This window comes from Benincasa hispida, chromosome 4 (genome assembly GCF_009727055.1).
Source record: "Benincasa hispida cultivar B227 chromosome 4, ASM972705v1, whole genome shotgun sequence".
Lineage (NCBI taxonomy): Eukaryota > Viridiplantae > Streptophyta > Magnoliopsida > Cucurbitales > Cucurbitaceae > Benincasa > Benincasa hispida.
This window is the reverse complement of record NC_052352.1, coordinates 13,383,013-13,407,633: the sequence shown is the minus strand read 5'-3', so window position 1 is coordinate 13,407,633 and position 24,621 is coordinate 13,383,013. Positions and strand designations below refer to the sequence as shown.

The window sequence follows — 24,621 nt, the reverse complement described above, 5'->3', positions numbered from 1 at the left end:
ATAAATAATGGCCCGGCCCATACCTGGCCAGGTACGGGGCCGGGTGAAAAAATAGAATACCCCTACCCGGTCCAATACCCGGCCGGACCAAGCCGAGCCAAATTCCAGAAGCATGCCCTACACGGTCCGACCCCCTACCCGGTTCCCCTCCCCATACACGGCTATCGTCTAGTGTTTGTTGTAGCTAAACGATCGAGTAGTGCTATTGTTTAGAAAATTCAACGTATCGTTTAGTTCCTACGCCACGATCGCTTAGCTTTACATCTAAACAATCGTTCAGTTCTATCGCGTAGCACTTCATCGTATCGCTTAGCGCGCGTCATAGCTAAACGATCATGTAGTGCCATCGTTTAAAAAGTCCAACGTATCGTTTAGTTCCTACGCCACGATCTCTTAGCTATACATCTAAACGATCGCTCAGTTCTATCGTGTAGCACTTCATCACATTGCTTAGCATGCGTTGTAGCTAAACATTCGTGTAGTGCATCGTTTAGAAAATCCAACATATCGTTTAGTTCCTACGCCACGATCGCTTAACTCTACATCTATACGATTGCTCAGTTCTATCGCGTAGCACTTCACCGCATCACTTAGCTCGCGTCGTAACTAAACGATCGTGTAGTGCCATCGTTTAGAAAATCTAACGTATCGTTTAGTTTCCACGCCACGATTGCTTAGCTCTACATTTAAACGATTGCTCAGCGCTATCGCGTAGCACTTCATCGCATCGCTTAGCGCACGTCCTAGCTAAACGATCGTATAGTGCCATCGGTTAGAAAATCCAGCGTATCGTTTAGTTCCCACCGTTCATAGCTAAGTGATCGTTTAGTATTAGACGATGGTACTAAGCGATCGTTTAGTCCCAAAACCCGCCCCCTCTCTACCTAGTGCCCTCCCCTTATCCAATCCAATACTTGGCCAGGCCGAGACTGGGCGCCACTTACTCCTACCCGGTTTTACCCCTTTCCCCCTCGTTCTTTCCTCTCTTTCCCGCCCATACCCGGTCAAAAATACACATACGGCCCGGTTGGTCTACCACCGGGCACAATCCCTCTTCCCCAAATCTATCCCCAAGCAACCTCAAATTTGCCTGCCCGGTCACATATCCGGTCACAATGGTATGAAGCTTGACCAGGTAAGACCGATTTCCGAAAATGCATTTTAGGCTCAAACTTATTCAGAAAATGTCGAACATGATGTTTTTAGAAAAAAAAAAACATTCAACATAGATTTCAAATATTCACACAAGAACACTTAACATAAACTAATACATTGAGTTAAACAAAATGAAAATCCATACCTTAGTTGGAAAATCCCAATGATCTTTAATTAAAAGGAGAATGACAAGGAAATGTAGAATGGGAAGAGTGAAATGGTGTGAGATTGAGGACTTTTGAAATGGAGAAGGGTGAAAATGGAAAAAAAAAAGTGAGAGTTTGGAGGGTTTGAGTGAGTTTTGAAATGTGGAGGGTATTAGGATAATTTTCATTCATTTTCAAAATTATAGGGTCAAAAAACATATTTTAAAAAAGATCCAAAAATTAAAATCAAAACTTGAAAAATGCAATTTTTGTCCATTACCGTATAGATCGAGGTTTTTTTGCCGCAAATACAATACAATAATTTCCTAAAAAATAAAGTCTCACATATAAAATAGAGAAGCCATACTATTTTTCCTTCTCTTTCCGCGTAGCGATCACGTTGTCTTCGATTGAGCGAGGGATTTTTTTCCCCTCCTGAAGAAGCAGCGTTTCGCCGTCTTTTATCGTCTTCAACTTCAACCTCAACCTCAACCTCAACCTCAAACCCTTTCTCCAAGTCAGAGATCGGGTATTTACCCTGTTTATTGTATTTTCTCCTTGGTTCCTGTTAGGGTTTTGTTTCTATTAAGTTTTCTTTCGCCATACTTTCCGTCCCAGGAAAACAGAAATTCTAGGTTCCAATTCTTGGATTGAATTAGCTCTTTGCAGAATTTGTACTTGCGTTTTTATGTGTTTCAATTTTGTAATTTCGTTCAAAGGGTTCAGTCAAATTTTGAACTGAATTTTGACTTCTTAAGCTTGAAGGTAGTTATCGAGTGTGTTTACGGTTTCGTCTCGAGCTTGTAGTTTCTGTGTAATTATGGCGGCTGGGCGACATGGAGGTTACCGTGAGAACGAGTTCAGGGACCGGGAGACCAATTTTCATGTGTCGAGGAGGTCGTTTGGCAGTGCTAGACAAGAGTTTGATAGAGTTAAGATGAGCAATGATGATCATGCTGTTCGTCGGAGTCTAGCGCGGGACGTCAAAGACAAGGTTAGGGTTAGGCACCAAGATATGAAGGAGAACGCGGTTGTTAATGGTCATTATCGTTCGTCTTCTACCAGGGGCAATTCAAGTAACAGTGATGGTGGTGTCAGTGGTAGTGATTATGGCCCGATTGAAAATAGGGTTTCTAGTACCATCGACAGGGAGCCGGGTGAGTTATCCAGTGAGAGTGGTTCTGATGCAATTGGTTTGGCGGTCAAAGACAGACAGGTTTCAGAAGTAGTAAACAATGGGAAACTATCTTCTATGAAGAAGAAAAGAAAATTTTCGCCTATAGTTTGGGATAGTGACGACAACAAATCGAGCTATGCATCCTGTAATGGGACTGCCTCAACAGTGATGGGTCTTCCACCGCCCCAGAAGTTGACTCGCCAGTCTCCTAATATCATCTTAGACCGAGGTGAACATACATCTTCAGTTAGGAATAGTGATAGTGAAAATTTTGCATCTTCTTCTGAATTTAAATCTCCTTTAGTCTCTGGACTTGAAATGTCTGAGTCATTAGCCTCTCCTGTTTTACGAAAGAATTTACACCATAATGTAGAAGTAGAATTGTTAGATAATGAAAATAATGGCCCAACAAGGAATATCTCATTTTCAAGGTGGGCAGGTGGAAATACCTCCCCAGCTGATGAAGGTGAGGTTTTAGATGATAAAGAAATGCTAAGACAAAAGATCCTAATTAGTGGAATTCGGGAAACTGAGCTACATGGCAAGACCCCGAGTGACTTATTTTCTGAGGCTGGGGACCTCAAAAGCAATGGTTTCAAGTCAAGTGGAATGAGAGTGAGGTCATCTGAATCCAATGAACGAGGTGCCCACTGTAGATTTGATTCTGGTGGTGATGCGGAAAAGGAGGACTACATTGAGGTTGATGAGAGACATGATATTAGTGATGTTAGTTTTAGTCCCTCAGATACCGACTCTGATGATGATGTTTGCGCCACCCATGAACCTCCAACAACCACTCAAAGAAGTGTGAACATGCTTCAGGGATGCAGAAGTGTTGATGAATTTGAGAGATTAAACAAGATCGACGAAGGCACCTATGGAGTTGTGTTTAGAGCTAGAGACAAGAATACTGGGGAAATTGTGGCCTTGAAGAAGGTAAAAATGGAGAAGGAGCGGGAAGGGTTCCCGCTGACTTCCTTGAGAGAGATAAATATTCTTCTTTCATTCCATCACCCATCCATTGTTGATGTGAAGGAAGTTTTGGTGGGGAATAGTCTTGATAGCATTTTTCTGGCCATGGAATACATGGAACATGATCTTAAAGGACTTATGGAAACCATGAAACATCCTTTTACTCAGAGTGAAGTAAAATGCCTGATGATTCAGCTATTGGAGGGTGTTAGATATCTCCATAGTAACTGGGTGCTTCATAGAGATTTGAAGACGTCTAATTTGCTTTTGAACAACCAGGGTGAACTGAAGATTTGTGACTTTGGATTGGCTCGGCAGTATGGAAGTCCTTTGAAGCCATATACACATTTAGTTGTTACACTTTGGTACAGGTGACTGCTTCTTCCTTTTGTCCCCTATCTTTTCATTCAAACGAACATTAGTGCAAAGAAGGCCATAAAGATCTTGTCAGCACTATCATTTTATTGTTACAAAGCAAAGCCTAAAGTTCTTTCACTCTTTCATTCCATGTTTAGACATTTGTACTGATTCACTTTTGCCATGTATGTCGTAGACAATTGTTGTGCGTGCTTTAGTCTCTTCTACGTAACTTGATCTTAAGATATAAAGAACTTGTTGTCACTTGGTGGAATTCATTCTTTCCCTCCCAGTTTGTTCATTTTGTGAGCCACGTAATTCTGTTTGATGGGCAATTGAGCATATTTTGAATATTTGTGAGTTAGGTCATTGCAATTGTCACGTTTGGTCTCTTTTACAAAGTATTGTCATTTTTGCGTGTAATCATGGTATTGTCATCTGTTGTCTGAGATAGTTTCATTTCTTTATTTTATCTAGTTTTTGTAAAGAAATTCAAGTTATTTATAAGATCCATCTATGCATATTATATATATATATATATAAAGATTCATCTATGCATAACCATTCATTGTTTACATACAAGAATGTTTTGGGACAAAGTATAACAGTGTTCTGGTCTTATTACATGGCAGGGCACCTGAACTACTGTTGGGAGAAAGACAGTATTCCACCGCTGTTGATATGTGGTCGTTGGGTTGTATCATGGCTGAACTTTTATCTAAGGAACCTCTTTTTAATGGGAAAACTGAAGTTGAGCAGCTTGATAAGGTAATATGTTGTACTATGGTTCTTTCTATTTTTGGTATTTTATTAGTGATTTAAACTCTTGCATTGTAATAATGAGCTGCTGCTTCTCCTTATTGGCATGACTTGATAGATTTTTAGAACTCTAGGCACTCCAAATGAGACTATTTGGCCTCGATTCTCCAAGCTACCTGGTGTTAGAGTCAACTTTGTCAAGCATCAGTAAGTTTTAAATGCTTTTTTCTTTTCTTTTTTTTTTTTTAATTGTAATTTTCAATATCCTAGATTTCTTATTGACACGCTATTTTCCCAGGCTTCCAGCTTTGGGTGAGTTTGTTTTGACTGGCTGGCCTCCGTTGCTGAACTATAGTCCCAGGTTTATTTTAATATTGACTACTACTTTCTACCTTTCAGGTTCAATCTGCTTCGTAAGAAATTCCCTGCTGCATCATTTACTGGCTCCCCAGTTCTATCTGATTCTGGGTTTGATCTGTTGAGCAAACTTCTGACATATGATCCTCAAAAGGTAGCCATCGATCAATAAAAGTGAGTTTTATCCTTTATAATATACATTTGCTTATTTGAATTTCATTAATTTTTACAGAGAATATCAGCTGAAGAAGCTCTGGATCATGAGTGGTTCCGTGAAGTGCCTCTCCCCAAGTCTAAGGAGTTCATGCCCACGTTCCCTGCTCAGCATGCCCAAGACAGGTAGCTAAATAATTATTTAAGGAATTCATGCATGCATATACTTCCATTATGTGCGCAACAAGCCAAAATTAAAAAACTGGTCGAACAAAGTCATTTTGGATTGTTTGAGCAATATTTTATGGTCTGGTTTGAGTTTTTTTTTCTTTTGATATCCGTGAGTGTCCGGATCAGCTTACACGCATATTGATTAATCTCATGGGACAACCGCCTGATTCTACAACATTTGGGTGTCAAGGAAACTTGTAGGAAATTAATTCCTAGGTAGATGGCCACCATGGATGGAACTTTTACCTAGTTAACCATTTATTGAGACTATGTCTCATTTTTACCACTAGGCCAACCCATTATGGTTCTGGTTTGATAAAATATAAAATTAGCTGGCTGGTTTCGATAGATTTTGGTGGTTTGTATCGTGGTTTGATGTTTTGAAAAATACTGAAGTGACCTCCTTGTACTCCTTTATTCTGTTAATGATGTCCTCTGTCTATGTTATGTTTAGGAGAACGCGTAGAATGCTAAGGAGTCCAGATCCCCTTGAAGAGCAACGTATAAAGGAATTGCAGCAGCAGGAGCTAGGAACTATTGGTCTATTTGGTGAGAGATGAATTATCAAGTGATGGCTGAGGCTATTATTTAGAATTGATATTTATGAAATTGGTGGGGGAGAGGAATTGAAGTGAATAATAGGAAGGTAGCACTGATTTTCACAAGATAATTGGTGCTGGTTGGCCTTGGGGCATGTGCTGGTAGTTAGTGAAAATATGTATATTGTACTTTCAGGTGAACTTTGTTTTCAAGGGTTGATCATCTGGAAATGAATGCATGTGTAGCACTTTCGTCATTAGTTTTAGCATATTTCCTTTTCAGGAAAAGAAGCTTTTGCTGTAATATATTCTTGTAGAAAATGGAAAAATTATTTAATTTGAATTGGGCTTCAATGTTGAGTTATAATTACTGTTCGTATTGTTTTATACTTTCATACTCTGGGTGTGGCCGTGTATGAGAGGGAGGATGCTCGTCTTTCATCGATAAAATTGTTATTTGACCATAATACTCTAAAATTGTAAGACATCATTTCACTGTCGGTATATGAATGCTCAGTTAAAAGTTCAGACAATTCAGACAATTTAGTTTGAGTACTATGTTCATGTCGAATTTTAGCTATCGTATTCGTGTTCGACATGTATCAGATATATTGATAATATTTTGAAGTTAGACCATTATTGAACACCTACAATAATATATTCTTCATAGTCTGTCTGCCATCAAAATCCTATAATGTTGGTTTAGACCATTATTGAACACCTACAATAATATATTCTTCAATATTGATAGTCTGTCTGCCATCATAATCCTATAATGTCGGTTTTCGATCGACTTTATAGGACACTTTTGTACTAGTGAGCTGTTGCAATGTCTTGCTCTTGCATCCCCTTTTCTCCACTTATTTGATCGAGAAGAATGAAAGGAAAACCAATCTGAAGTGGCTATAAATTGAAAACAAGAATTAATAAAAAGAATCAATTGACCGTTTGAAACCCAAATACATTGATACAACACTTGCAAAACCTCCTCTCACAATCTAGCCCTATCTTGAAAAATCCTTATATTCTCTCTTAATCAAATATTCCAATAGCAAGCAAAGAAGATAGCTACTAAAACACTGATCCATCTTAATATTAATTGGTAATGAGAGGTCTTTTGATTTTTTGATTGACTATTGTTGGATCAAATCCCAATTTTTGTTTTTGGATTGAATGTATGTTTAGATTTCATAAGTTATGATACATATTAGATAACATAAAGTTTCATCTCAAAATCAATTGACTATGAGAAGAGTAGTATATATATCTTATTAAGACTATGAGATTCCTTGTTTTTTTTAATCTTCAACATTGCCCCCTCAAGATGATGTCTATTTAAGTTCATCGTTCTTAGAATGGATCTCAATTCTTGTTTTTGGGTCAAGTGCTCGTTTAGACTTCATAATCTTTGATACCATATAAGATAACACGAGGTTTCATCTCAAAATCAATTGGCGATGAGAGTAGTAGACCATGTAAAGATAATGAGGTCCTTTGATATTTCCAGGGTAAAATCCTAACATCTTTCCCATGAAAAGCATGAAAAGCATGAAAAGGGTTCCCACATGAAACACCATTTGATTAGACCTCTACCTATTATGATAATCCTTTTGTTCTCTCCAACCATTTTTTCTACCAACATAACAAGAAATCCCACTTTCTATAACAATCTCTCTCAAGAGAATATATTAGAATCCTGAAATTTGCAAAGAACACACAAGAACAAAGAACCAAAGTGGAAGATCTCTGGATAAATTCTAAGCTGGTAAATGGTATTGATGTTAGGTAGTAAATTGTATTAGCTTCCTGGATATCTTTTAGTAGTTTATAATTAAATGTTTCCTTTGCTTCTGATTGTCTTATTTACATTTTCCTTTTAAGTAGGTGATTCTCTTGTCATCTCTTGTGACTTGTGGTAATATTAAACAACCATCTTGTTGGAGTCTTGTGTTAGTTGGATAATGGCTTTGGATGTTTCCTTGGTAAACATATTCTTTAGACATAAAGATGTTGGGGTCAAAGGCACGTGCCTCCTCAAATTATTTATCATTTATATTTTTAATATAAATTGTAAAGTTATTTACAATAATATATATCTACATATTCAATTTTAATCGATATATTTTTGGTTGAGTTTTTCCCGCATTTCTCCTCCCCGGGTGACTTAATCTCTCTTAGACAAGTAGATTTATGTTGCATACTTCACTTATAAAAGTAGTTAGTAGTTCAGATTTTAGAAGATCTTTATTTTTCATACACGATTTAGAAAAGTTTTCAATCTCAACAACATTCCATTGAAAATGTATAGTTTATTTTTCTTAATTTTTACGTTCACATCATTCATATATATTTTCTTAATTAATTACGGTGTTAAAGTGAAATCATTTTTTGGTCACTTGTCAGGATGTATGTATTATTCCACTGACAAGTAATAAGTTTCAAAATTTTCTTGAACTTTTAGTCTATATACTTTTGAATCTATTAATAGATTATAATATTTTTATTACTAATACTTTTATAGAGTTAATTCAAAATCAAAATGAAGAGATATTATGAATGAAAATCCACAGTAGAAAATATAAAGTCATCATCTTCAAATAAGAAAAATATCTTTCATTCCAATAGATTTCATATATAAATCAATTTAGGAGAACTACCGCATATTCTATTCTAGAACCAAAACTTATGATTATAACTATAATAACTTTCAACATCTAAGAAGGAACGTCGTCTCAATTACCATTGAATAAGCTCACTCTGTTACGTTTACAAGGGTGAACTTCATGTAAAATTTGTATCATCAATATTTTTTTTTTTCACTTCAATAAGAATTTTATTCATCTATTAGATTTCACTCTCAATTTCCATGTTTTTCTCCAAATATTGAGGATTTTAATGTTGCTTTCACAACATTTAATATTCTCTATAGATTTTATTTTCTCAACAATCTCTCTTTTTAAGTTGCTTCTTAGCTGAAAGCTGAAAACATCTTACACTAATCTGCAGATGGGCGGCTGTCAACTGTCCTATCAATTTTGATGTCAGAGGATCGATCTTCATATCTTATTTATTGTTAAAAAGAAAACAATAATTTGAAATTTAGCCAACTATGAAGGTGTAGATTTGCGAGTCTTCTGTTAGCTGTTAGCATCAGTTGCTTTCATATGATGTTCTGACTTTTTAGTTGCATATTCATTAACAGGGAAGCATGTTCTTTAGTCTGTCTCACGGCTGATTCATCCCTCATTTCACAAGTCAAAACCTTTAGTGGTGCTCCCAACTATCATAGTCATTCCAGGAATGACGGATAGTCGTCAGCTGATGTGTCTGTTGAAGATTCTATATTGGAAAAATCAATGCACTTCATAATTTTAATAAGATAGATGATCTACTGCTTCCATTACTAATTGGTTTTGAAATATTACCTTATGTTATCTAATATATAGGACCTTATGTTTGGTCGTGACTGAATATCGGAATTGGGAATTTTGATTGTTTGTACTATCCCACATGTCTTAGATTGTAGAGCTGTAATCTTAGAGGTCTTCCTTACTTGATTAATTTTCTATTCTTTTTAAGGATGCTCTCTTCTTTGAGTTTTTATTTGGTTTTTAGATTTCAAAATGTTATATATTTATTTTGCAATTTTTAGTTTCATTTTCATTTAGTCTCTGAATTTTGGAACTTTTACATTTTTTTTCTTTCTAAATACTTGCTTTCGGTCTTTGATTTTAACTTACTTTAATTAATTTTGTTTTACTAATTTTTGCCCCTATTAAAATTAATTAAAAATTTTCACAAGATAATTATTTTGAATTAATTAATTAAAAATCAACTCCAAAGATCACGAGGAAGTACCCGTGAGAGCTCGAGCTAAAAGTGTAAAGCGTAATAAAACCTAAGAATTAAATAAAAACACAACAAGGATAAAAATGTACTTTTATTTTAATTTAGGGATCAAATGAAAATCAATCTCAAAATTCACGGGTAAAAATATAACATTTTGAAATTTAGAGATTGAATGAAAATTAGGTTCACAACCTGAGACCGAATAGGTATGTTTTCAAAATATTTCTGGACAACAAATGGCAAATAACATATCTAGTTCACTACTTTGGAATAATACAAAACATTTATTTACATACATTGGAATAAGTTTTTTTTGGGAAAATTTTCATAGATAGAAAAAATGTCAAACTATTTACAGAAATAATAATAATAAAAAAAACATTCTATTAGCGTCTATCACATAATATCAATAATAGATTTTTATCAGTTTCTATCATTGATAGATATTGATAGACTTCTATCAATCTCTATCAGACTCTATTCAAGAAGATTAAATTTTACTATTTTGTGTAGATAATTTCTCTTATTTTTCCATTTTTGAAAGTCTTTCTTTTCTTTTTCTTTTTTCTTTTTTAAAGGAAGAAAAAAGAAAGTGAAGTTAATGAATGGAGTATAATACTCACGCATGAAAAAAAAAAAAAAAAAGAGAGAAAAAAAAACAGTTCTTACTCAATGGAGCATTATCGTTGTGTGGAAAAAAAGACCGTTGTTGGCATTTCTTTTAGCTGTGTGGTTGACATAAAATAAATGAAGTTTTAATTTCGAAACTAGTTTGTATGACTCAGAAAAAGTTAGAATTAAACTTTATGATTTAACAAAAATTCAAAAATAATCGTTTGATAAAATCTTTATAAATATTTTCTACCGTAGGAACTTTGAATATTATCTTTGATTATTCATAAACATTCTGAAACTACTTTTAGAGTAAAAGACTATTAAAATTTCCTATCGAAATGGGGTTTGAAAAAAAATATATGAGAATGATAATTTGGATCAACATACCATTATAAATTATCGCCATATCATTCAAAAACTTAAACTCTTATCCAAAATTCAAAAGGAGTTTCACTCGGAAAAAGTTCAAGAATTATAAAATCTACTTTGTTTAATTGTTCAAACGTGACATTAAAGAAATCATGATGGGAAGACTTTTTACAAGAAGACTCTCAATTGCCCGAATCCACAGAGAAAATGAAAATAACCCCAACAATTCGGATTGACCACTAACAAAAATTTAAATTAAATTAAAAAAAAAGGACCACCAAAAACAAAATTTCTCAGGACAATGAATAATTTTACATGTATGAGTCAACATTTGGCTTTGAAGGGCTTTTACAAACAAAACCGATTGGGCCAGCCACTGAAATTTCTGATACTTCAGGTGAAAACTAAAGTCTTCCCAAGCACAAAGGTGACCAGTGTGAGTTCGAGGAAAAATATAGTGTTCAGCAGAGCTCTATTAACTGTCCACCCAAAAATGGTGATTCCACCAGGATTCATCTGTAAATACATGACTGCGCCATAGAAGAGTAAGTTACGAAGTTCTTAAGACAGCATGATACACATAAATAACAGCTTCATAGAACCATGTTGATTTCGAGCATTTGAAACTTTTGAGTTACATTTCTAATGCACAAAAAGAGTACATGCAATATTGAGGTTCCCTATAGAGTTTTGAAGATCCTATTTGAGCAAAATATTGATTGAGTTCAGAAAATGCATAGAAGGTAAGTTGAGTTCATAAAGATATCTGAGTTTCTTACCAAATGCTTCTCTTTTATGGTAGGATGACATATAAGAAGCTAGCTGTGTGGTTGTAGGCATTGTAACAATATCCAAAGACTCCAAATCACTTTCAGAGTAGGTGCAAGTCAATGATTTCAGTCTATCGGGAGATTCGGAGCTCCCGTTACCGTTTGGATATCGCGGCTGAGATACATCACCTGGACCACAAGTGACTAAAGCATGCCATCTACTAGCGACTGATGCGATTCCTTCGGCTCTGTGGGAAATCTTTGTTGCTCCATGCAAGCAAAGAATCACTCCAACCACTTGAACAATTGCAGAAACCTAAAAAAGTTGAGATGAAAAAGTAAAGAAAATCAAGCTTTAAAGGTCGATATTTGATTCAACATATTGCTCACAAACCAACATGAAGCCTTGAATTTATAGCAATATCTCCAAGCCTTGAACTCATAAAACGATCTACATGTATCTAAGAAAGATAGATGCAAAAAATTGTTGAACTTACTGCAAAATCACCACCATTTATGAGGGTAATCCTTGTAGTATATCTTGTCGTCTGGAATAGAGTCATAAATTGGCTGGCAGATACAACCAAGAAGTTCAGAAGAAGAAAGATTCGGAATCTGTGGCTTATCTTGGACAAATGATAACGTAGGAAAATATGATCCTCAATTAATAACAATACTTCAGACTCTGTTTGCAGGAGTTTCGCATAGTTATCAAAGTGGATGACTTGCAAATTACACATCAAATGAAACACAATGGCGGCTGATAGAGAGATCAAGGTCAGATAAGTCCAGGATATGATCATAGCCAGTAAGATAGCAACCGATAACCCCCACGATACACGTTCCGCATATAGTATTCGAATTACCTCTCGAGCAGTCTTCAAAATGCAACATGGTAGTGCCCAGAAAACGAGCAAACGTATTGAACCCTGTGGAGAGATAGATAATCAAACTAAGTTCTTTCTAATATCACTGTTCAAAGTTACATGACCAAGACATCCAAAAAAGTGGAAATGGGCACTTTTGAACTTCAAAGTCCTCTGTCAAAACAAAAAGGTATGGCATTTGATCAACAACTTATGTTCATAAACTTGTTTCAAATCATTGAATGCAATTGACTAGCATATCAAATCCATAGGCATTCACACCATAGATGAGAACAATACAATTTATATCATCAGATTTTCATGAAGCAAAGAGATCTAAGTTTTCTCTTTAAGTTTCACTAGAAGCTTACCCGTATCTTCTTGACATAGTCTTTACGAAACCGAGCCAAAGAGGCGATCTGTCTATCAACACTGAGGAACCTCTTTACGCCATATTTTCTGAGGTTGTGAGAAAGACAAAGCAGAGACACAGCTGCAAGACAAGCTTGGGAGGCAACTACATCAAGCTCAAAATCCTTAATCTGGTACTTCTCGCAAGCGGCGCACTCTGAGAGCTGCAGCACTACAACAGGCAGAATAATACCAACAAGAACAAAACCAGACCAAGACAAAGCACAGCTCAAAACAGAGGATTGATGGAAGCCCAAAAAGCCAAGCAATTTGTCGAACAGTTCGAGGGCACTGTCCAAAAGGGCTTCTTCGTCGTTGTCTTCCTCTGTCGGTTGTGAACTCTGATTATGATTTGACTCAAGAAGTGGAATATGGGCTTGAGGGTCTTCAGTATCCACTTGATCACGCAGCTCAGCCATTGAAATTGAAAATCAAAGTTCTTTGAAACAACACAAACTTGGAACTTCTCTTCTTTGGTTTAATGGGTGTTGGAAATTAGGGGTTTCCATAAAAGATGGATCAGAGTCAATAACTTATACCAAAAATCGAAATCAGTTCCATTAAAATAAAGATGTCTCGAATCACAGACCCATTTCAGACAATTACTTATAAAGAATTCAAAATTCGTACACAGTGGGAGACAATTACTACGAATATCTAGGGTCTCGAGTTTTAGCCGTTGGCTGGAATCAAACTGTTCTTCCCATGAAGATTTTGAAAATCAGGACCGTTGAAATACGAAGGAACATAAATTATATACAAATGGAGTCGTAGGAGATTTACATTGGCTAGATCTTCGCCCATTCTTACCGAAGAAAAGGTGCGATCCATTTCGTAAGCTAGGAATATATTTTTTTTTCCTTCTTTTTTTTCCCCTTTTTTTGGTTTGTTATATCTCTTTATTCTCAAGGAAAATAAATGAGAACCTTGCTTCACATCTCGCCAAAAGACATTTTAATTACATTTAAAGAAAAAACAAACGAACGAACAAACATTCCATAATGATTTCGAGTCCTTAATTTTCTATATTTTTTATTTAAATTAGTGCTGTTTTAAATATAAAAAAATAACTAAAAATTAATATCTAGTATCTCTAAAATTTTGCTACATCTTGTAAATATTTTCAATAATTTTATCTTTTGAAATAATTTTTTTTTAAATTATATATTTGTTTCTGAATTTCCTCATTTCTTTTGCATTGATCTTTAAAATTTGAATATTTTTTTTAGCTTTTCATAAGTTAAAGTTATAATTTTAGTCTATGAAAAAAAATCCTATAAATTTTAAAAAGTGTCTATAAAAAAAATATCTATTAAATTATTAAACTTTCAAATTTGTGGCTAATAAATTTCTACCATTTTCAAAATTCATAATAATAATAAAATTTGATCTATTAGTTTTAAGGTACGTGTGAGAGTGATTTTGAAATGATTAAAATCATTTTTGTTATTTTCATAATCACTCACAAATATGCATTTAATCATTCAAAATCAATTTCGATAATATGAAAATTGTACTTAAAAGTGTAAAATTAAAAAGCAAATGTATTTTACATGATTAAAATTATGTTTTAGAGTGACTTTGAACATGAAAACAACAATTTTAATAATTTTAAAATCACTCCAAAAAAATGCATTTATATTTGATTTTATGTATAATAGGTTCTCAAACTTTTAATTTTATGTCTAAATTGTTCGTAAATTTTTAAGAAGTTTATAAATAGGCCAATGACGTATTAGATATTAAATTAGAATTTCATGGATTTGTTAGACACAAAATTAAAAATATGATGACAAAATATATTTTTATGTTATATTTCTATCAAGTAGTTTATAAAATAAATGTAAAAAAAAAAAAAAGTTTTAAGGACAAAAAAAAGTAACATCACACACTAATGTTGAAATTAAACTCAATTTCTACCGTCATAAAAAGTTTATTTTGGATGTTTGATAGATAATTATACTTCAACTTATTATTTATGAAACGTTGGTTTAAAATTATATAAAGAAAAACTACGAAACCATTAACTCAGATTCATATTTCACTTTTTAAAGTTGTTGATTACTGTAACCTACTTAAAATTACTCAATATTATCTTATAAATTAAAATACAATTAATGATGCCTAATTATTTCATAGCTTAGCATGTTTTCATCAACACTTGATTTTATGATTGATACTTGATAGGTTGCTTTGTTGTGAAAATGACATGAAATAATAATTTAAAAAAAAAACTTTAGTAAGCTTCCCACAACTTGTGATTTATCTAATATTTTGAATTAAGAAATAATACCGAAAACTGAATGTGTAGCCTTTTTTTTCTTTTTCTTAATATATGATCGCATGCTTATATATGTGTCTGTGGCTTTTAAAATCAAATTTAAATGACCTCAACAGAATTATTATCTCCCCTATACTAAATATATATATATATGTATATATATATATAGGGCTTTTCTTAAACAAATAGCGAAAATATAGGGAAAAGAGAAGATGAAGAACAAATCATAATATTAAAAGCTGCAATTATTGTCACATTTGGTTCCAAATTGTTCTACTGAACATATCAACAATACACTCTCAAGTATGCAATACAATTTGTTGCGAGTGGATTATGAAATTAAGGGTGAAATGGACAACGAATAGTAAATGAAGAGGAGTCAAACAAAACCAAAAGAAAAGTAGGTCCGATCAGCCTCGGCACCAAAGCCAACCCAATCAACTACAGCCCAAGGCCAGTTCGCCCAACATAGGCTCAGTCTGGAAGGGATAAAACCCTAAAAGTGCTGGGTAAGGATGTAGGTTGGTTGGCCTCGACCCAAAAGGATTTTTCAAATAGATAGCCCAGTCAGAAGCCCTAATCGGATAAGGAATAGGGAGAAGACCAAAACTTATAAATAAGATAGAGCAGAGCATAAACGAAGTAAGTTCTCCAACCAAGATGAAATATTCTTTTCTCCTTTCAACCTTCTAACTTAAGCATCGGAGTGGTTGTGGCTTACACCACACTGGTGTCTAGTTTTCTATTTTCTTGCAGGCGTGCTCTCTTTCCCCCAAAAAATACAAATTTATCGTTGTTGTCTCGTGGAGATCAGGTATATTCCCTTGGTCAAAATTGGCATCAACAGTTGGCACCTTCTGTGTGGAAGAATACTCAAGAGCACGCTTGGAAGATCTTTTTAAAATGATTCAAAGATTCATGAACGTGAATTTGGACAGAAACGAACCGATCAAGAATACTACCATCAGCAAGTCCGGAGGGAAGAGGCTCCTCGACCTCGGCCTCGACCCGAGGAGCAACCTGTGAAAGACAAAGAAGATGGAATCAATCAAGGTTGCACCCATTAGAAACTAAAGATGAAGAATCTCCTCGGCCTCAACCAAATGAGGATCGACCTGAGGAGATATTTAAAGCTCGAGGACAGGAGGTGGACAAATTAGATCCCCATAACCCCAAACCAGAAAAATTGAAGATTTTGTAGCTACTTGCAAAAGCAATAGACAAGAAAGACAATGTAAGGAGGAAAGTGGATCCAAAACATCTTTATTCAACCGAGACTGACCCAAGGAATTCCAAGATGGGCAGACTTGGATCAGAAGAAAATCTCAAATTCTCAAAAAAAAAGAAGGAACGATCAAATCCCCAACCAAAATCCTCAATGAAGGAGTAGGTGAATACTCGCAGCGGAAAAGATCATGTCCGAATTTTGATTTTACAGAACAATAATTAAAGGACGGAAACATAGGATAAACAAAACCTATTAAGCATGCTTCTACTGTACAATTATAGAGGAAGGGATTAAGAAATAACTCACATTTGAAGACCAATTTTTCGCATTCCTCTCCAATTCGAATTGGCTTCTCCCAATCTCACAAACTCGACATCCATGTACTCAACGAACAAGAACATACACCATCAAGGGTTCTTCCCTGTTATTCTCAGGAATAAGTACCGTGCAGAGATGTAGGCTTGCCTTAAATTTGGCATGAGGAAAGGAGAAGAGAATTGAGAGATTATTATGAGAAAATGTTTTTACAGAACAAAGAGAGAAGGAGAGGAGGAGAAGAAGCAGTTCATCTTCTCTTCCAATTTTTACGTGAGAATGAGAGATTTGAGGGTTGAGGGAGTTATAACTCCATCCCTTTTTTAATTCAAAATTCAAATTAAAAATTTGAATTTTAATAAAATAATATATATATATACACGTTAACTAACTTAATATATATAAATATTAAACTATATGTTATATCACATATAACATGTAACCTTAGTTTATATTATATCAAATATAATATAGTCTATAGTTTTGATATAAATCACATTCATATAATTTAACATTTGAATCACATTCAAATAACAACCCCTCTCAACAAACTATATAAATTTAATATGAATCATATTCATATTAATTTTAACATATAGTTTTTATGTGAATCATATTCACATAATTAACATTTTAATCATATTCAATTATTTATTTCTCTCATAAAATTATATAAATTTAATATGAATCATATTCACATTAAATTTTAACATACAGATTTTATATGAATCATATTCATATAATTAATATTTGAATTGTATTCAAATATTTATTTTTCTCATAAGACTATATAAATTTAATATGAATCATATTCACATTAAATCTTACTATATAGATTTTATATGAATCATATTCATACAATTAATATTTGAATCACGTTTAAATATTAATTTCTCTCATAAAATTATATAATGTATCAATATACATTATTCAATTGTATCTAATACAATTAATTTTCCTTTAATTAATTTGAACAATTCAAATAAAAAAATAATTTGATTCTCATCAATCCTCATTGAGCTAACAAGGGGACCTTATGACCTATAGATTTAAGCTCCAATGATACGAGGTTAATTAACTAAACTCTTTTAATCAAATTAATCAACATTCATTAACTATTGGTCACTCCACTAAAGATCGACAATTGAACTCTTCGCACTATAGATATATTTCTGTGTCTATTGGATATAAACAACCAAAAGTGTATTGACCCTTCACAAATTGGTCGTAAGTACAGCTGGGTCAAATTACCGTTTTACCCATGTAGTTACATCTAACTCCTTAAGTACTACTGATCCCTCTAATGAACAATTAGTCATAGTCCAACTATGACCGAACCCTTCTCGGGCTAGGAGAGGGTGAGACCCTCATTGTTTAAGCCTCAGAATCAACCTTTAAGGGAGGAATTTGTCTTCTTACCTTAACTATAGGGAAGGAGTTAATTCCTTTTTGTATAGTTGTGTTCTCAGCTCCCCAATTAAACGAATCTCCAAAATGGTATGCTTATTTAGTCGGTAAATCTGACAACTCTCACCCATACAAATCAAAGGATCACCCTCATAGGCAGGCATTCACAACTCACTTAGGATTAAGGTCAAGTGACCTATGGTCATTCTGGTGAAATGTAAGTCTCTTTTAGCAACAATGTTATAAAGAGAGACTTAACATTTCATGGTCTGGTCTTTGAAAGAAATTGGACATGAGGATTTCCACGAGCAGCAGAATGATCATTCCAAATTTCATTCGTATTTGAACATACACAATTACAATCAAGAAACGGAAACTTACATGCTATGCACAAAACGAAATTACAACATGCTTTACACAAGATTAAGGGAACAGTTATCATACCTTTGAAGACTCATCTTCAAACACCTTTGATCTGAACGCTCATATAATCAGCAAGACAGCAATCATGAATGCTCAAACACTACGACTGTAACACAACACGATCACAGTGACCACGAACACAACGATCTCCAAGATCACAAACACATCGAACTCAATGAACGACCTCCACAAGTACCTCGACTCAGTTGAGTTGAGTACGACACTACTACAATGGCTACCTTGGTATTCTCGGTGTGAGAATCTAGAAGTGTGGGCTCTGCGATCGTTTAGCTAATGGCCAACTGAGTGAACTATCGAGTGTCACTCCATGATCATTTCATCTCTCTTCAGCTATCATTTAGTGAATCTAATCCACTTGACAGCCAACCATGAGTAATTCCGAGAATAGAAAATCTCGATTCAACAACTTACTTAATTTAAGAAATCATTTTTTCTTTTATCTCACAGTTACCATGAAACCATCAATAACCTCCCATTCAATTGGTTATTAGAGAAAAAGAGATAATTATCCAATAATTAATATTATTATAAATATATATGATAACTAACTTACCATAGTATACTTATAACCTATAGTTTTAATATTTCATCTCATAAAACATATAAACCATAGCTCTTTTTCTATTTCATGGACTTAATGTAAATCTCATTTACATTAATCCTCTACTTGAGGTATCTCATACATCACACCGATTTCCATATCATATACAATCGAATTACCTCTGTCCAATTTGAAGCATTTCAAAATCAACACCAAGAACTGATTCTCAACTTGATTCCATTGAGCTACCAAGCGGGACCTTATGAACGTATAGCTCGAAGCTTCCAACGGTACCGTGAATAACTGACTAAAACTCTTTAGTCATGGGATCCACCATCCGTTTAACTGCTCGGGCACTCCACTAAAGCAACAACTAAATTCTGCCTCACCACAGCAGATTGTATTGTGCCGCGAGTATCAGAGCTAATCAGAATAGTAACTTTGGCGAGCGGAAGTCGCGGTCGGTGAGAGTACGCTGGAGCCAAGAACTGTTATGGCTAACTTATGATGCCAGCATCTAATCGATGTAAAGTGAGGTCATGGATCCCGTTCTAATGAACATAAGTCATAGTCCTACTATGGCTGAGTCTTCTCTTCCAAAGAGAAGTTGTGGCCACTATGTTCAAGACCCGGAATCAGCCTTAAGGGAGACAGTCTAATCTACTTACCCCTTCTTTGGTGAAGGAGATAATTCCATCTAGGCGTAACTGAGTTCCCAGCTCCCAAATCAGACAAATCCCTAAAAAGGTAGACATGTTGAGTTGGAAATTTGGCCACTCTCACACATACTAATCAAAGGACCACCCTCAAAGGTAGGAGTTCCCAAAACACTCAGGATTAAGGTCATGTCACCTAGATCAATTTAGGTGAGATGTAAGTTCTTCAGTATCAACGGTGTTATAATACAAGACGAATCATTTCATGGTCCAGTCTTATAACAAACTTTTGTATAGGACACCCCCAAGCTCACATGTCTCCATATGATATGAGTTCAGGATCTATTCATCTTTAGATAGTCAACAATACTTGCAAACTTCCCCTCCTTTACACAAGCAGGTCGTATCCGTGTGTCACTTTAGGATCAGGAATCCTTCTTAATCCTTATAACTACAAATCTTACTTAGGTATCATTTAAGGCAATGATCCACTTGTATATCTCAATTTATACATGCTTTAGTTTTCATAAAATACCAGGACACCAATACCAACAATTTCCACTTGTCCTAATGCCTCGGGAGAGTTAAATACAATACAAGAGAAGAAATATGTTACAATTACATAAACTAGGGTATACCCCAATATCATCTCCCAGCTTGCCCTGACAAATGCCACGTGTCTCGTAGACCGCAGCTCTCCAGGGTGACCCTCGAACACTTTATCCCGTTGAGAGTCTTTGTAAAGGGATCCAACATACGTTGTGCTTTGACAGCATCTTTCGTGACATTCAGTCACTGCGATAAACATCTCCCTGATCAAGTGGTATTTCCGCTTTATATGCTTGCCGCGACGATGGACTCCGAGGCTCCTTCGAATTTGCCACAGCCCTACTGTTATCACAATAGAGAGTGATCGGCAAATCCATATTTGGAACAAGTTCCAAATTTGTAAGGAATTTCCTCAGCCAAATAACCTCCTTAGCTGCATCACAAGTGGCTATGTATTCGGCTTCCATAGTGGAGTCTGCGATGCATCCTTGCTTGATGCTTCGTCACACTACAACCCTCCATTTAGAATGAAAACTGACCCTGTTGTCGGTTTGCGAGAATCTCTATCGGTCTAAAAGTTAGAGTCTATGTATCCTATAAAGATCAAATCCTTATCTCCATACACGAGCATGTAATCCTTCGTTCTCTGAGGATACTCGAGGATCGTCTTGACCGCAGTCCAGTGATCTAATCTTGGATTGGACTGATACTGACTGACAATCCCTACTGCATAACAAATGTCGTGTCTGGTACACAACATTGCATACATTAAGCTTCCTACAACTGAAGCATAGGGAAATCGTCTCATCTTCTCAACCTCTTGAGGTGTCTTAGGACATTAATCCTTAGACAATACGATTTCATGCCTGAAGGGTAACAAACCCCGCTTGGAATCCTACATCCTGTACCTGATCAACATTTGATCGATGTACGATGCCTGAGACAGGGCTAACCTCTTGTTCTTATGATGTCGAATGATCTGGATCCCTAGAACATACAGTACCTCACCAAAATCTTTCATTTGGAACTGGGCAACTAGCCATTTCTTAATGTCAGCCAGATACCCTACATCATTTCCAATGAGTAGGATATCATCCACATACAGTACCAGGAAAGCTACTGAGTTGTTGATGATCTTCTTGTAGACACAAGGCTCATCAACATTCTGATAAAAGCCAAACAACTTAACCATAGTGTCAAATCTAATGTTCCATGGTCTAGATGCTTGTTTCAGCCCATAAATGGACCTATTAAGCTTGCAAACTTTTTGCTCTTAATCTGGAATTACGAACCCCTCTGGTTGAGCCATGTAGATGATCTCCTCAAGATTACCATTAAGAAAGGCAGTCTTGATGCCCATTTGTCATATCTCATAATCATAAAATATGGCTATGGACAGGAGTATCCTGATAGACTTGAGCATGACAACAAGTGAGAAAGTTTTCTCATAGTCAACTCCTTCGACCTGGGTATAACACTTTGCCACGAGTCGAGTCTTAAAGGTTTGCACCTTTCCATCTACACCTCTCTTTCACCTATAGATCCACTTATACCCTATAGGTCTTACCCCATCAGGCAGATCCACAAGTTCTCAGACATTATTGAAGTACATAGACTCCATCTCCTGGCCTTAATTCATTCATCTTTGTCAACATCCTCCATTACTTTCTTAAAAGACAATGGATCCCCAAGCTCGTCATTAGAAAGATGTTCTGGTCTTCAGTCAAACCCATGTAGCAATCCGGTGGGTTCATAACCCTCCCACTACGTCAAGGCAGTTCAACTCTTGAGCTGGTTGACTAGATGTACCGACCTCAATAACTCTTGTTGATCTGTCGGCCTGTTCAACAACTCTTGTTGAACTCTCAGTAGTCTCAGTCTCACTAGAAATCTCATGCAAAACAAGCTTACTTCGTGGCTTATGATCCCTTATGTGGTATTCTTCCAAGAGGATAGCATTTGTAGAAACAAACACTTTGTTCTCACTCAAATCATAAAAGTATCCACCCCTCGTTTCCCTGGGGTAGCCTACAAAGAGGCAAACTTTCGAACATGGTTCCAACTTTTTTGGGTTAGTCACAAGCACATGTGTTAGACACCCTAAATTCCTGAAGTGGCATAAACTACCTTTACGGCCTCTCCACAACTCAAAAAGTGTTTCAGAAATACTTTTCGAGGGAACATTGTTTAGGATATAGCATGCATTCTCCACTGCAAAACCCCAAAACGAGTCTGGAAGATGAGCATAACTCATCATAGACCGAACCATGTCCAACAAGGTTCTATTTCTCATTTCTGATACACCATTTTGCTGAGGTGTACCTAGGGCCGAGAGTTGGGACGCAATCCCATGTTCTATCATATAGTTCTGGAATTGGAGATCCATATACTCTCCACCATGATTAGATCGTAGTGTTTTTATCTTCTTACCTAACAAGTTTTCAACTTCAGTCTTATACTCCTTGAACTTATCAATGACTTCAGAATTACGTTGCATTAGGTAGAGATACCGTACCTTGAATAATCATCTATGAAATAGATGAAATATTCATGCCCTCCTCGAGCCCTAACACTCATCGAACCACAGAGGTCTGAATGTACGAGCTCCAAGGCTTCCTTGGCTCTGTAACCTTTTCCAGTAAAAGGTTGTTTGGTCATCCTGCCTTCGAGGCATGATTCACACACCAACAAGGAGTTTTCTTCTAAACTCTTTAGAAGTCCACTTTTCACTAACTGCTCAATTCTATTGAGGTTGATGTGACCTAACCTTAGATGGCAAAGATGGGCATTTTCCTTAAGAGAAACCTTTGGTCTTTTAGCTGTTGTCACTGTACTGAACATTTCAGTATTAAACAAGGATTTTTTTATGACTAACGACCTTATTACATATAAATTACTTTCCATTGAACCAAAACCAATCTCCATTCCATTCTTGAAAATAAACACTTTATTCTTAGAAAAGGAGACAATATACCCTTGTTCAATGAGACAAGAAACCGAGATTAAGTTCCTCTTAATATGAGGAACTACGAAAACATTATCCAGTAACAGATACCGTTTCTTGTCCAAAAATAACTTCAGCCTACCTATAGCAACAACTGAAACAACCTCCCAGTACCGACTCTAAGAGTCATCTCTCCCTGTGGCAATGTTTGCCAGGAACTGAATCCTTGGTAAGAAGAACTGACATGATTAGTAGCACCTAAATCAAGGATCCAAGCAGAATCATCATTCTCCACCAAACACATCTCCAAGACCAATAAATCAGATTTACTATCTTTGGACACCCTTCTCTTTTGAGAGTAGTGGGATCAGTATCAGAACCTAAATAAGCTCCAAGTTCTAGTTCAGAGAACACTTCTCTTCTATGAACCTTAACAGAGTGAGCAACTCTTGCTTCCTCTTCCTGGAGTTTAACTTGGGAACTGACATTACTGATTTTGTCATCCATCCCTCTGTGCTCGAAAAGTAAGAACCGACGTTCAACAAAACTTGCAACGAGTCCATGATCTCTCATGCAATGACCATGTTCTCAAACCTTTTGGCCAAAACATCAGATATGTTAGCCAATATGTGAAGTCGGCCCAATGAATTAGCCTTCATCCACACTTCATATGCATTACGAACATTTCGAGGTGCATCAAGGGTCGGGACTTGAGAACATTCCTCAACTATGACAAATTCGAGGTCGTTTACCACGAAATGTGTTTTACAAGACTCTTTCCATTGTATGTAATCGTTCAAATTAAAGGCATTACACGGAAATACAAACGAGTTGTTGAAAACAAAAATACATTTACCTACGTTAGGTCTTAAAAAAATACCCGTTGAAAAACATACAACATCCAATAAGGATTAGCAAAACTAACATGAACCCCGTGTGACATCTAGTTTCGCAATGACGCTTCAAAGATTTAGGACAAAAACGACCAAAGGGAGGTCAATTATCCCTATTCTAAATTGAGAAATTCTCAACCAGTCATTAACACCAGAATAACTCTTGCTCCTATAATGGCTATCCATCATTGATTTGGTCAAGAGATCATTAACTTACTTAACAATCTCCTGTAAGTGTGACCCGTCAGTTTAGGTCCTAGAGATCTGCCCCAAGCAGCCAATCCAAAGGGAAAAAATCCGATTGGGGCAAAATCTAAAGCAAACCTATCCATTTCTGGAGTTCACCTTGATCTTGTCCAACTACACAAAACCCATCCGAAGGAGGATGCTCCCAGGGCGCCACGAGGGAGTACAGAATGATCTCACAGTGTGAACCAATGACAGAGACCGTAGGACTTGTTGACACACACCCTTCACCCACTTACTATAAACACTCTCTCCATCCACCTTGATATTGACCTGTCTCTTATACACATCTAGATGTGTATAAGAGACAGTAAACACTCTCTCCATCCACCTTGATATTGACTCATGCAAACACCATCCGAAGGAGGATGCTCGCAGGGCACCACGAGGC

At 35.8% G+C, this 24,621-nt stretch overlaps 2 protein-coding genes across 4 annotated transcripts; one reads left to right on the top strand and one right to left on the bottom strand.

Moving 5' to 3' along the window:
* The first annotated feature begins 1,667 nt into the window (after positions 1–1,667).
* LOC120075401 (cyclin-dependent kinase G-2) lies at positions 1,668–6,216 on the top strand. 3 transcript variants are annotated; one of them, XM_039028770.1, is made up of 7 exons: positions 1,669–2,707; positions 2,918–3,821; positions 4,440–4,575; positions 4,685–4,773; positions 4,966–5,077; positions 5,156–5,262; positions 5,762–6,216. In XM_039028770.1, the coding sequence occupies exons 1-7, from the start codon at positions 2,122–2,124 to the stop codon at positions 5,865–5,867; spliced, it is 2,040 nt and encodes a 679-aa protein (XP_038884698.1). In that variant the 5' UTR covers positions 1,669–2,121; the 3' UTR covers positions 5,868–6,216. The 3 variants fall into 3 exon arrangements, with proteins under 3 accessions (XP_038884699.1, XP_038884698.1, XP_038884697.1); XM_039028769.1 differs by having other exon boundaries at positions 1,678–1,830; positions 2,067–3,821; XM_039028771.1 differs by lacking the exon at positions 5,762–6,216 and adding an exon at positions 4,865–4,878 and having other exon boundaries at positions 1,668–3,821; positions 5,156–5,268.
* A 4,703-nt stretch (positions 6,217–10,919) lies between these two features.
* LOC120075065 lies at positions 10,920–13,558 on the bottom strand. The gene is made up of 4 exons (XM_039028221.1): positions 12,687–13,558; positions 11,947–12,378; positions 11,459–11,765; positions 10,920–11,209 (listed from the first exon to the last, which is right to left on the bottom strand). The coding sequence occupies exons 1-4, from the start codon at positions 13,143–13,145 to the stop codon at positions 11,073–11,075; spliced, it is 1,335 nt and encodes a 444-aa protein (XP_038884149.1). The 5' UTR covers positions 13,146–13,558; the 3' UTR covers positions 10,920–11,072.
* Positions 13,559–24,621: the final 11,063 nt, after the last annotated feature.

What these genes read in the sequence shown, in the direction of transcription:
- LOC120075401 (XM_039028769.1), top strand. Translation starts at nt 2,122, where the DNA reads ATGGCGGCTGGGCGACATGGAGGTTACCGTGAGAACGAGTTCAGGGAC. An exon ending in GTTGTTACACTTTGGTACAG is followed by an intron (nt 3,822 to 4,439) that starts GTGACTGCTTCT and finishes ATTACATGGCAG; the next exon opens with GGCACCTGAACTACTGTTGG. An exon ending in GTCAACTTTGTCAAGCATCA is followed by an intron (nt 4,774 to 4,965) that starts GTAAGTTTTAAA and finishes TCTACCTTTCAG; the next exon opens with GTTCAATCTGCTTCGTAAGA.
- LOC120075065 (XM_039028221.1), bottom strand. Translation starts at nt 13,145, where the DNA reads ATGGCTGAGCTGCGTGATCAAGTGGATACTGAAGACCCTCAAGCCCAT. An exon ending in ACTATGTCAAGAAGATACGG is followed by an intron (nt 12,379 to 12,686) that starts GTAAGCTTCTAG and finishes ATCTCTCCACAG; the next exon opens with GGTTCAATACGTTTGCTCGT. An exon ending in TAAATGGTGGTGATTTTGCA is followed by an intron (nt 11,766 to 11,946) that starts GTAAGTTCAACA and finishes CAACTTTTTTAG; the next exon opens with GTTTCTGCAATTGTTCAAGT.